Genomic DNA, 14220 nt, shown 5'->3' with positions numbered 1-14220 from the left:
TTAGTTTCAGATTGTTTCAGTGTAGTTCACTCCTCCCTTCAGGCAGATAAATGGCAGTGTCCACCAGAGTCTGACCAGAACTGAAGAAACTACTTGGGTGAATTAAATTTACTCAATCAAAAACTTTTGTCCAGTTGACAGAATTGAATTTTTCTTTTACTGTGAATTCTACCTGAACGACTGAGGGATTACACAAATCCAGGTGAGTTTTTGATGAGGAAACATAACATAGATCAGAAAATAGATGTGTTTATGCCTACATATACAACCTCTAGCTTGCAGTAAATCAGTAAAGAACTGAGGAACACATAATAAAGCAGCTCTCTGGCACTTTTGCCATTTAGCAGAGGTCAAATCTTGGACCAGGACTCTGCATGGACCAGGACTCTGCATGCTGCCCCTGTGTTACCCTATTATAGATCCTCACTATTTTCTCCCCAAAATCCAAATATGTTAAAAACACTGCGTAGCCTTTCTGTTGGACGGTCTGTCACCTGCTTGTCTCCATGGATGTTATTACTTTGCCTGGAATGTTCCATGGTATGACTTTAAACAAATCTATCTAGCATTTATTCATTACGGGTGTTTCTATTGCTCAAAAATACAATAATTTTCTCAATGAATAGGGTCACCTCTCCACAGAGCTGACCTGTAATGTAGCCTTTAGTTATCTTCCTTGAGACAGATAAATTTAATCTACCATGGAATATTCTAGGCAAAGTAATAACATCTCCGTGAAGACAAGCAGATGATGGGACCCTCCACCAGAAAAGTTACACAATGCACTTTTTAAAATGACTAAAGTAAATGAATGACAACAACACAGGTATAATTTATTTTAAACTTTATTCTCTCAAAAGGTACTTAAACCTGTCAACATTTCTGGATATTTTACACAGCTAGTCGAGAGTACAAAATGCAGATTAAAAACCACTGAACAGAAAAGGCAGGAGTGGTGCAGTGGAGGATCAAACAATGAGAACCAAGTGTCTGTAAGTTGCATTCTTAAATATAGTGACTGATTAAAACAACACTGGATATAGGTGACATTACAAACCATTATAATAGGCTTTGTGAAAATGTTCTATGGCTATCTTCATTCAAATTTGGCTCTAATTCCTTTCACATTGTCTTGAAGGGATACATTTCACATTACAAATTAATTGATTCAAATAAGAAATTAAATAGAAAATAATACTTGAACTGATGTCAAATTTGAGGAGCAAAGTTTGAAACAAGAAGGCAGATTTTGGGAGTTTGCCCCGCTTAAGTAGTAATAAACATGTATGTATGTATTTCTGTAATATAGTGAGACCAAATGTTTCTTTCTACTTTACATTCATAGAAAAGTAATGTGGCTTTTTTCCAGTCCCATTCTGTTCATATTTGTTCCTCATTTTGGGAAATACAAAAGAAATATGGACCTTTCCTAGACTTTGATTTATACTGGTTTTAAAGGTCCTATATTATGCAAAAATTACTCATGTGAACTGTTAACCATGTTATAATGTGGTTACTTCATCAAAAACATAACTGAAGTTATGTTGTGTGACCCTTCTTTCTGTACTTTCTGTAAAGCACTTTGAATTACTTTGTGTACGAATTGTGCTATACAAATAAACTTGCCTTGCCTTGCCTTTATTATTAGTCTGTCTACATCTCCAAAGCTCAAAATGCTCTGTTCTACCTTGTGATGTCATCAAGTAGTAGTTTTCAAATTAACAACACTCTTCTACCTTTAGTTCAGTAGAGATTGGTAACTCCAGGGCTGAAATGATTCTAATGAAGGTGTATGGAGTTTAAAAACACAGTGGAGCACTTCTTGTATTACCACATGACATCATAAGGTGGAATTGAGTGTTTTCTGTTTGAGAGAACAGCTCTCAAACAAAACACAAAACTCTAAAACAAAACACAGCTCTGGGTATGTTTGAGATGAGGAAACAACATTATAACATAGATCAGAAAATAGCATAATATTGTCCCTTTAATAATAAAATCTTGAATATTCTTTTAATTGATCATTATGTGTTTCCATGAGTCAAAGTTAAACTAATTGTAATTGATCATTGATTTGAAAATGTCTGAATGTCTGAGTAGCACCATGTCAAACCAAATGTAAAACATACATTGTACACATGCGTCGGTAGATATACTGCATACATGAAGAATAAATATGAAATTTAGAGTTCAATACATGAGTGTGGAGTATATTTCAAGTGAATAAAAACACTTTAGTCAAATCAGACCCCCTCATTATTAGTGATCCCAGTCTGACAGTGCATAGATTATATTGATGCTTCCCTGTAGTAACACTGTACAGCACTCCTCTCCTCGCATTTACAAAGCTTCAATTGGGCTCTACTCTCCAGCACAGTATTACAGTTCACAACCATTTATAAGGCAGATTATACATGTACTGTGAGTACTCAGGTCAGCCCATGTGCACACCTCACTGTAGTACTCGTCTATGGCCTAACATCCCAAACTGAAGCAAAAACTGCAGCAAAAGTAACTATAGGACAATCTTTGGTTGAGTGAAAAGAGCGTTCCTGTGCTTTAATCATTTGAATTTGCAAAAGAACAAAAACGTGGACCTTTACAATGAAATGCTGCTTAAATACAAGCAAATAGTGGCATGAACCTAAACTACAATAATTATATTGAAAAATAAAAACAAATCTCATGAAAAACTTTCTCTGATGGCTTGTACACAAAAGTACTTCCTGGTTTGGGGGTTGCCTGGGTAACCCCCTGATGGCTCCTCCCTCCTCACTTCTTCTTGGCGAAGCGGCTAAACATCTTCTCCTTGTCCTTCTTGGCAGAGCTGGGCTCCGGGGTGGAGGTGGAGACAGGGGGCAGGGTCTGGCTCTTGGCTCCCGAGGGTCCCTCCTCTGAGGGGGCCTCCAGGGCCCTCTCCAGGGCCCTCTCCATGGCCTGGCTCCAGCGCTGCAGCTCCTCCTAAAACACACACACATTATATGGGGACAGTCCAAGGACACTGCTGTCTGCTGGGGACACAGCCAAATTTACAAGAATATTCATTTAGAGATGACATTTAAAATAGGACAAGGCTGTGACTAAACCAAGGTTACACACATACAAATGTACATTATGGGCCAGCGTCACAGCATTATGTGGTCTCAGAGTGCAGAGAATAGAAGCTGGGACAATTCATCTTAAAGTACAGCTCAGTTTGATATGCCCTATGATATGATAATGTCCTGAATAACAGACTTACCTCATCTTTGCACTGGAACAGATATTCACTTCCGTCTGTCAGGCTGTGGGGCACAAGGACACACATAAGTCTCACAAACAGCTCAGAGACTCTTGGATAAAGCATCTTTTTGACTGCAGATTCTTAATCCATGTCCTTGTCTCATTACAGCACCAGCAGCTGAGCATTTGGCAGGCCTAAGACTGGACTCTTACCGGAGTTTGGCTACATGCTTCTTTTTCTTGTAGTTAGTCAGGATTTCCCAGATGGCGCCGGTGAGCGATAGGGGCTCCTCTCCGTGATATGTGACCCCCTGCCCGTAGCTCTTGGCGTCTTTATACACACTCAACTGCCCCGGCCTCAACACGCAGTACAGGTTGTTCCAAGACCTGAAGAAGCAAGTGACAATTTAATATGAGCAATTAGCAGCTTTCTGCTCAGATTTCTTTCCAATAAAACAAAGTAATCAACATAATTCATCACACTGAAAACAACAGCCTCATTAAGGTTTCATCTGGCTAATTTTCAATACCCAGTGTTCCTCAGATTATTATTATTACTGCCAGGAAAACATATCATTTGTAAACTGTTGAGTGGTGAAACAAAAGGTACTCAATTGGCATCACTTATAAACGTACAAACTGAAAATCCTCAAACCTCTACTGAATAACGGCATTATTTCATATTTTAGTGTTTAATTAAAGTTTTGTTGTTAATTTGCATTCAATTTAGAGATTAATAATGGGAACACTGTGCTCTTTATAATCAAGAAGAATTATTTAACGTAATGTAATGTATTAAACCACATCTTGAAAAATAAGATGAAAACAGTTCTATTTTGTGAAGTGGTAGAGAGGTTAAAATATGGGTAATGCTGATGTTAAAAGGTGCACTATGTAATTTTTCTGTTTGGAGGGTCCACCATCTGCTTGTCTCCATGGTGATGTTATTGCCTTAAACTAATCAACCTTGAGTTTATTTAATTAGAGGTATTTTTTATTGCTAGACTAATACCTTTAAAGCATGCATTCTTAGTATGAGTGAACTAGCCTCTCCACAGACCTGACTGTGACTTCTCCTATTTCTTACATTACCTGCTTGTTTCCATGGAAATACACAAGCTTAATGCTATACTGTGAAACATTGTAGGTAATATTTTTTATTTTTTACAAAATAAAAAAAAAGTTATATATGAAAGAAAAATAGTTACTGACCTGTTGGATGCCTTCTTGCCCGACCCCTCCACATCATGCTTCCTCCCCAACAGCCCCTCCTGCAGGACGGCCTGGCTCTTCAAAGACTCGGGGGGTAAAGTGGAGGCTCTCTCTGGCTCTTTCACACTGGACACAGACACAGAGGGGTCCAGCTCCAGGGAACCACTCTCCTTCATCTCAGACTCAATGGGAACTGTAGTGTCCCCCGCTGGGCCTTCCAACTGACCGGTGCTGGGGGCCACTGCTCCTGACCCAGACTGGAGCAAAAACAGTACAAGCAAAATTACTAGGCATGGTACAAGAGCTCGTGCCACAAGAGATCTGCCACAAGAATTGCTACTCAAGAGAAAAATTATCTTGAGATTTTTTCCAAGTGTTAGGTATTGGTGAGTTACATCTCTTACAGTAAAAAAACAAAACAAAAACAATGATTGACGAGACACAAAAATATGAAATCAAATAAATTAAAAAAATCTGAGGCCATTGTGAAATTTATATATTTACAGAATTATGTTAAAATCTTGTCTTGTTTCATTCTCATGAACCCAGTCTTATATCTCGTCTCATCTTGTGGAAATTGCGTCTCATCCGATCCCTAAAATTAGTAGTAAAGTTTTTTTTTTTTTTTGTAAAGTACTAAGTAGGAGTGCAATTTATATTTTAAAAAATATAACTGTAATCTGTCAGTTTTTCAGGTACAGGTCCATAGCAAAAGAAAGGTTTTGTATTTACTATAGATGAAGTCCTTAGTTAGCACTGAGCAAAGTTAAGTACACTTCACCCTAAAGTTTGAAAGTTAAGTAGATTAATTGCCAGACAAATGGGGAGTGAAAGCAACAGGAGACTTGGGATGTGGTTAAACTAATGTGACAATTATTGAACAAATGAAGAGAATGTAAATGAGACACAGAGGGTAACTGACCAGAGTCTGCTCCTCCACTGTGTACAGCTGAGAAGACTCCTCCACGAAACCTGTGTCCTCTTTCCTACAAGGAGAAATAAAATGTGATTAAAGACTGAATAATAATCTACTAAATGTAAATATAAAAGGTTAGTATAAAGGAATGAATGGAAGATATTCATGGATCTTTTTAAAAACGGGCAATAAAAACCTGGTTTAGATAGCATACAGTTAACACAAAATATAGTGTTAATTACTAGTATTTACAATTAAGTAAAATTTTCAAAACATGTCGGTATTGATTCAGATTATCCACATATTTTTAACGCGATATTTGCTTTATTCAGTACCCATTAAGGGGCAGATAAATGTCATAATTTTAATGCATTGTTTGTTTGTTTTTTGTTTATCTGCAAATATTTTTTATTTTTAGATCAGTGCACACTGGGGTGGAGTGAGGATAATATTTGGTATCAGTAGTAACTTGGCATCTAATCAAAACAAAAATCTCTGATATCACTCATCACAAGTCAATTCAATAGGCCTGTTTTTAAACGAAATGTTGTTCATGTTTTTTAATGGACAGACCAACATCAAACAAAATAGATTTGATAGAAAATTTTAATATTATCAGTGAATTTTCCTCCATCTTGTCATCCTGAATTGCATAAAAGGAAGTGGATTGTGAGAAAGCCCCATTTTCAGTATTTTGAGTCTAAAACGTTGATAGATTTCCCTTTCTTCACAACCATCCATCAGACTCTTACGTATTATCATCCGTTTAAAAATGTCTGTACTCCTTTCCAAAACAACCCATTATTCTTGCCTTCCTCCTCACAGTCTTCGTCAGTTATTGTCAGCTCTTGCCCATGAAATTCTGTTGAAATCCTGGTTGTGTTTGGGGCCCGATCTGTGCGCTCACTGTGTACCTGCTTTCTCGGTCCGATTGTAGCTCTTCTTTAATGAACTTCTCCATCTCCTCCTGCTCCCTCCTCAGGCTGAGCAGCTCCAACTGAAACACACAAGCACAGCGCTAATCAATACCTAATCTATTACCGCTACGATTTACTGTCAGCTCCACACAGCCCGCGGTCCTGCTTCTACATTTGGGGAGTAAAAGACAAAAGTGTTCAGTTTCTGTAATGAAAACGCAGCTGTCCAATTTTACCCAATGCTGAATTCAGTTAGCCTAGAAGTGTTTACTAACAACAAGAGGAGGTGATAGATACTTTGCAGTGACATCATGTATGCAGGGGGTGTTTTACATGTATGTGTATTAGCGGAAATGTTCACCAGTTACCATGGAGACACAGTGCACACATTAGCAAACACAGGCAAATAAGTGTTAAGATCGTCTGTAAACTCAAGAAAGAATACTAAACAGCACATTTGCAGGAGCCTGGGATCAATACGAGCGTAAAAGGTAATAGTGACTAACTGAAAAACTGTTGGTTAACGCTAGGTAGCTTGTGACTGTAATGTTATCTGAGAGGGACTTGCTTAACAGGACAAATCAGCTTCCCCGTTGTGGTTCAGTTGTTGTGGTTCAGTTCTTTCTGGTCAGATTACATTAAAATAAAGATCAGATTAAAGTCTAACAAAGCCTCAGACAGAGCAGTGTTTACAGATAGCGTCACACCCCTAGTAAGTGTTAATGACGTCAGCTGCAAAGTATCACTGAAATAAATAAATAATGTTTTTTCCATTAGTTTATGCTGTTTAAACTTGTATGCTGTTGATACACCATAGACTATAAAGAAGTGGGCTACGGGACTGTGACGTCACCCAAACCGTTCAGCTCCAGTAAAACGAAGCTCACTGAGGCTAGCCGTATCAGTAGTGAATTTAGAGCAGAGTACATTATTAAGTATAGGAAATAATTTATGAAAAAAAACAAAAAAAAAAACAAAAAACTGCTAAATAGAAACACCGGGATCATGTAGAGCAGGTTAATAAAAATATTTACAGAATTGGCTACAAGCAGAAGTTACAGAGAGAGGGGCAATGTAAAGTGAACTGAAGCCAGAGTCGATGGAGCCAGAAGCGCCCCCATGAACACTTCCTATTTGAAATGTGGCAGCTAGTGGGTTAGCTGTATCCATTTATAGTCTATGTGATACCCAAATACTAACTGATACCGAAACTAGTACTGAAAATACTTGATTTTAAAAATCCATGATAGAAATTCATAACAGCAAACAGAATGGTGGCTGTGCTCCGGAGTGCTGGAGTTAAACATTGGCTCATTTATATTTTTCAGCTTTTCGACAATTAAGTCACAAATTGCAAGCATGTTGAAACTTTAGCTCTTGCCAGACTCTTTCTCCAGCAAGAATTATTCAGCAACTAATTTGGCAGTCCCATAATACAGAATATGCAGATTAATAACATAATAACTTGGCACTGTGTAACTTTTCTGGTGAAGGGTGCGCCACCTGCTGGTCTCCATGCGGATGTTATCGCTCCATAGTCTGGCATTAAACTTGACTTGACTTAAATGATCTTTCTCCAAGGAGAAAACACCACAGGCCAATAGTATGCTCATAGTAAGAATGCATGTGGCACATTCTGGACCGAGCAATAACATTTCCATGGAGACAAGCAGTAAAGTTACAAAGCACATATTTAATTTTTGTTTCCTGATTATAACTGTTTTTAAGATATTTTTTAATGACCAAATTAATCCCAAAGTGAGTGAACACAACTCTACCCAACATGAAGTGTCAATTAGTATTTTATTATTTGCGTACCGTAGTTAGTCTCTCCAGAGCAGAGAAGCGCTCCTCCCATGTGGCGGTGGACTTTTCAAAGGCCTCGTGTCTCTTGATGAGTTTCTCCACTTCGTCCACAGATCGTCCCAGGTCCCGACTGGACACGTATGGCTCCTGCGCGATCAGCCAGGCCTCCGCTACAGAGGCGTCTCGTGCAAACTGACACACCTCCAGCACTGAAGGGCAAAAACAAGATAGATGGCACTACTTTTAGACAACTTAGCCTTGATGTTTTTGTGTACCACTCTCTCCCACTTTAAAAAGAAGTTTAAATGTTTAACTCTGGGTGGATATATGAATTCTGAGGCTTAGTTTGTGCAATAGTATTTTGACAGACTTTGCTGTACTGTACTTTTGCTTTGTGTGGAATGTTTCACAGCATGGCATGAAACCTTTCTACCTTCATAGACAAAACCAGAACAGAAGGTACAGGTCAAATCTGTGAAGAGGCAACCCTGCTCAGTCAGAATGCCTGTTGTTTAAGGTATTTTTGAGCTATAAAACTACTTATAACTGAATAAATGTAAGGTAGGGCTGTTTAATGTCATACTGTGGAACATTCCAAGCAAAGCAGTGACATATCCATAGAAATAAGCAGGTACCCCCAACCAAAAAGTTACATAGGGCACCTTTAAGATTCAGCCTCCACCTTTTACTGTTTCTGGAATAATGTCAGAATATAACTGTGACCAAAATAAACTAATCAATCAATATTTCATGTTCTGTGACTTGTACGGACAACGAGTGAAAGCAACTCAATCCTGATTTTAAGTATGGATAAAGTGTCACTGTTGACAGCAAAGTCCTCTAAAAATGATAACTGCTTGGCTTGAAGTTCATGTGAGGTACTCCTGCAGTGGTTAGAATCTATCAATAGTGAACTCGTACAGCACGAACCTTTGTATAGGGTTATATAAACGCCATGTGGTCATAACGATGAAGACGATGGTGATGTTTGATCAGTAGTATCCATGAATCAGCAATTAAAAAAATAAAATTAATAAATAATATATCTTGAATGGTGAAGAGTGCTCAAAGTGGAAACTTTAAACAGGAAATTGAACACCTGGAATGGCCTTTAGGATTGTGTTGTCACTTTTCATGGATTTTTCAGTCAGCCCAATATTACATCTATGGAAAGTGTTGATTTAAAAGTATTCAGACACAATGGTGTAATAAAGGTCTGTACAGTAGTGACATATAGCAGCTCATCAGTTTCTTCCAAGGCTCTTTTGTTTACTTTTGGCCAGTGCATATCTATTGAAGTTTCCCATCAACATTTTTGAGCACATGTTTAACACACAAACCCTGCATATTTAAGCTGAGTTCTTCTCTCAAATGGAAGACACTCTGATCCACCTTGTGATGTCATTCGGTAATACAGAAGTGATTCAATGTGTTTTTAAACTCCATACACCTTCACTAGAATCATTTGGTAAATTTCAGACCTGGACTTGCCGATTTTTACTGACCTAAAGGTAAAAAGGTACTGTAGGTGTTAACTACTACATGACATCACAAGGTGGAACAATGGTGGAATATCTTGAGCTTTGAGATGTAGACTGAGTAATAATAAAGGGTCACTCAAACATGTGTGAATGAAACAAAACACAACTCCAGCTATGTTTTTGATGAGGTAGGAACATTATAACATGGCTTAAAACACACAAGAGTCAATTTTGTGTACTTTAAGACCTTTAAACATTTCCCTTTTTGCTTTTCATCACAGCAGTTGTTTGGACACTTTTTAGTAACTGCAGCCTTCACTGTTAAGCCTTTCGTTTTGTGAGGTTTTTGTAGGTCAAAGTTGCTCTACTCACGCAGTCGGAGCCAGTCCCATCTGTCATCCCATTTGAACATCATCTCCTTCCTCTTCTCCATCAGCTGCACCAACTTCTCTTTGATCTGACAAAGGCAACGAAGGCAGCCGAGGTTACGTATCTGTTTTATTAAATAGCCCAAACCCCCAAGACTATAAACCATTACGCTTTAAGAACTTGTATTGTGCAGTGATTAACCCAGCACTACATTCAGACCTGGGTCAATTACTCATTTAAATTCTCTCACCTCCTCCAGTTGTAATTAGTGTAGCTTTATAGTCTCCCAAGTGAATTTAAAGGTTTTTTTTCTTTCTTTTTAGGATGCCCAATTGGTTCTCAGACTACTACAATCGTGGCCAGAAAAGTAATTAATTCTAGTGAAAGCAGAGGTTTGAAGGATGAAAGAAAGAGGCACTACACCACAGGTTGTCAAGGAGCAGTGCAAGTTCTGGTAAAGGTACGACAGCTTTGAATACAGGTGCTTGGGGAGTTTTGAGTTTTTGATCCCAAATGCAGATCTTTAACCATAACTGTTTATTATAAGAAAGCTATAGAAAAAAATTAAATGGATAGAGCAAATAAAACAAATTTAGGGCTATAAAAATACATATATAGTTCCAATAGTTCTATATACATTAGTAGCTCACAGTAAGCTTAATCAACCATTCCAATTGCTTAAATATTTTTTTAAATTATGAACTGAATAATTAAAGGTGCACTAGGTAACATTTCTTGATTTTTTTATATTACAAGTGTTTTTATTCTTGCTTCTGGAAATATACACTTAATGCCTTTTGGGGGAAAATTGCCGCCAGATCAATAACATCTCAATCAATAACTTAGTGCAGCTTTAATATGGGTAGTTTTCAGATTCTAGAAAGTGATGATCCCAAATGGAGGGCAGGAGCCAGTTTTTTCTCTATGAATTACATTGTACTTTCAAAATAAATATCTAAAAACAATGTACTAATGTATAAATCAACACAAATATGCATTTTAATAATATTTATTTTAACTGAAGCCCATCTGAATTAAATATTATTGGCCAGTAGAATGTTGTGATGCCATCTGAACCCATCACCAGGGTTCATGTGGTGTGAGTTTAGATTGAGGAGCCCACCTCTGCAGAGTCACGGTGCTTTCGTTCCAACAGAGCTTTGCCCAGGTCTGTGCAGTCGGTGAATTTGGCTCCACGCGCTTCAATCTCTGAGCGAATGCCCTGGTGGTACTTCTGTAGTAGCTCCACGGAGGAGACGTCCCTGAGGAGAGAGAGAAAGAGGTGGGTAATCACACATAAGTAATGCCTGATATGCATCTACCCCTGTTGGAGAAGGCCAGAACTGCAGCTAGGCACAGTTTAATAATGACTAGGCACATGCAACTGCTGCGTTTCAGATGGTGTCAACACATTTTATAGGCCAATAATATTTAAAGTTCTGATCTGTTATAATGTTTCTTCATCAAAAACATACCTGAGTTAACACACAAACCCTGCATATTTAGGCTTCTATTTAGAGTTATTTTCTCAAACAGAAAACACTGTCTTTTTAAACTCTGTTCACCTTCACTAGAATCATTTGGATGATTTCAGACCAAAATTAAAGGTAAAGGTAGCTGTTAATTTGAAAACCACTTCATGACATCACAAGGTGGAACAGAGCATTTTGAGCTTTGGAGATGCAGCCAGACTAATAACAAAGGATTACTCAAATGTGTGAATGAAACAAAACACAACTCCAGGTATGTTTTTGATAAGGTCAACATTCTAACGTGGCTTAAAGCTCACAAGAGTCAATTCTGAATAATTAAGGACCTTTAATACAAATAGGGGCAGCTAAAACTAATATGTGCAGATTTCTTTTGTGATATGGTGAGTTCTTAGGTGTAGTTACCAATAGAAATAATCAGATTCAGTGTTTCTGAGTTTACTTATTGGATATTAAAATACATCCATCAACTTTGCATTAATTCAGTTACTATGGATACATACATTTCTTTCCAATGTATATTACCATACTAAACACAAAATGGTGCAATGATGCGTTACTGTGTATTAATGGTGACTTATGTTGAGGACGGGCAAACCTTAGCAGTCGATTAGATACGACTTTATTGACATGTTTAAGCTCCTTTGAGTGCAAGGTGAATGAGGAGGTTACAAATGTGCCTGGACTTGTTAAGTGTACTTGTTTAAAAAGTACATTTGAGTAATGAAGATAAATAATGTATCACAAGTCTTTATACAACTGCAGATTGCTACCTTTTACTTCTGTTAACTACTTTTTCAACCATTTAAATCTAACTCACTATGACATAAATAAGACATCTCATCTACATATATTGATTTATGCATAAATTTGAATAAGGGCCAGTTCAGGACGAGGGGGGGAGCAAAGAAGCTGCTCTTGGACAAAACTATACACATTTTCAGGTTCTCTACAATGACAATGCTGAAATGGGGGCAGAATTACTGTTTACATTATATGTTTTTTGGGGGGATACATTTACATAAGTGAAATGCAAAAATATTGATCCTAATCTTTGTTACATTAATGGTCGGTGTAACTTTTCCAGTGTAGGGTCTGCTACCTGCTTGTTTCCATGGTGATGTAAGTCAGTATGTTTAATGCCATACTGTGGAACATGCAGCCAAAGCTATAACATTCATGGACACAAGCAGGTAGCAGAAAAGTTACATATTTGTGTGAATAATATGCATTAAAAATTGTATTATTATTTTATTTTATTGTATTATGTTATTCTATTCTGTAATGCCCTCTTTATTTTCTGGCCTATTATTTAAAAAAAATCAATAAACACAGTACATCTTTAATATGTAGTATAAATGATCCACTGGTACCTTGGTTTCTCCTGCGTCTCTATCTGTTGGATGATGCTCTCCATCCAGGCCATGAGGTCCCGGACCATAGTGTAGAACCTGAACTTGTCCGCTGTGTCCACGAGCTGTGCCCGGCGCCCGTCACTGGCCTCCAGCAGACTGTTCCAGGCCTGGAGAACTTCACGCTCTGCATTCTGGATGGCTGTGGCCTGCTCCCCTGCGTACTGAGCATGGAGACGGGCCGCGGTCTCCTGGTACTGTTGCACCTGGACCCCAAAGCACAAGTGAGGAGTTAGATATTGCTGTACAATTTAAATGATAGAAAATCTGTGGTTAAAGGGCTTATATTACACTATTTTCTGATCTATGTTATAATGCTGTTTCCTCATCACGACACAAACATAAATGGAGTTATGGTTTGTTTCATTCACACTTGTTTAACACAAAAACCCAAAATATTTAGGCTGAGTTCTACTCTCAGAGAGAAAACACTCTGTTCCAATTTGTGATGTCATGTGGTGATTCAGGAAGTGCTCCACTGTGTTTTTAAACTCCATATATCTTCAATAGAAGCCTTTAGATAATTTTAGCCCTGGAATTTCCAATCTCTGTTGGTAGGTATGAAGGTATAAAGTAGCTATTAACTTGAAAAATACAATTTTATGACATCACAAGGTGGAATAGAGCATTTTGAGCTTTGGAGATGTAGACAAACTCAAACTCAAACACATGTGAATGAAACAAACACAACTCAAAAAACAATTATTTTTGACGATTCATTCTAACATTGCTTCAAGCTCATAACAGTTAATTTTGCGTAATATCAAACCTTTAAATATATTTATTATTACATTATTTTTTAAATAAATAAATATATATATTTTTTTAAGTATGTCTTTGGAGTATGGTATAAGCATTTAAACCACAGATCTGACTCTTTTTTTTGACTAAATAATAGTGTAAAAGTTTGTTACTTAAATAATTATATACATTTACTCCACTCTATTTGATATAATGTCCTTGCAAAAACCTCTATGATCGTTGTTTTTGTATATTTCTGTCTTTCTATTCTTCTTTCTTATTCTATATAATTACAATTCATTTTAATCCTTATACAATTAAAGTAATGTCATGTAATGCCATGGTATACTAATAAGATACAAATCTAAAATGAACTCACTAAAATGATATATAAGCTTTTATGTGTCAGTGTTTAACCACTGACACTCGCCATATTAAATAGACTGAACTACCACCACAGAAACACAGCTATTTTCTAAATTGTTTATCTACTCTTTAAGATACAACTTTAAATCCATTGTAAGCTTTAAGTTTTAGCGACTTTTTAAATCCGCATAGTTCTCGTCCTCTCTGTCCTTGAGAAAAGGCAGCTCAGACTCACAGCCGATAAAGACATAAGACCTCTTCATAATGGGCTTAATCCTCGTACCCCTT

General features: G+C 37.4%; 1 protein-coding gene across 1 annotated transcript in view; it reads right to left on the bottom strand.

The window, feature by feature from the left end:
- Window positions 1–829: 829 nt before the first annotated feature.
- sptb (spectrin, beta, erythrocytic) overlaps window positions 830–14220 on the bottom strand; it is a 73262-nt gene continuing 59871 nt past the window's right edge. The window contains 10 exon segments of the mRNA XM_020921671.2: window positions 830–2961; window positions 3242–3284; window positions 3436–3609; window positions 4435–4691; window positions 5357–5420; window positions 6265–6347; window positions 8086–8282; window positions 9927–10011; window positions 11047–11185; window positions 12787–13031. Of these exon segments, the coding sequence (XP_020777330.2) occupies window positions 2773–2961; window positions 3242–3284; window positions 3436–3609; window positions 4435–4691; window positions 5357–5420; window positions 6265–6347; window positions 8086–8282; window positions 9927–10011; window positions 11047–11185; window positions 12787–13031 (1476 nt within the window). The 3' untranslated portion in view covers window positions 830–2772.

Source organism: Boleophthalmus pectinirostris, unplaced genomic scaffold (assembly GCF_026225935.1).
Source record: "Boleophthalmus pectinirostris isolate CB_2022bp ecotype Guang Dong unplaced genomic scaffold, ASM2622593v1 HiC_scaffold_10, whole genome shotgun sequence".
NCBI classification, from domain to species: Eukaryota; Metazoa; Chordata; class Actinopteri; order Gobiiformes; family Gobiidae; genus Boleophthalmus; species Boleophthalmus pectinirostris.
Note: the sequence above shows the minus strand (reverse complement) of the source record. Positions and strands in the feature narration are given on the sequence as shown.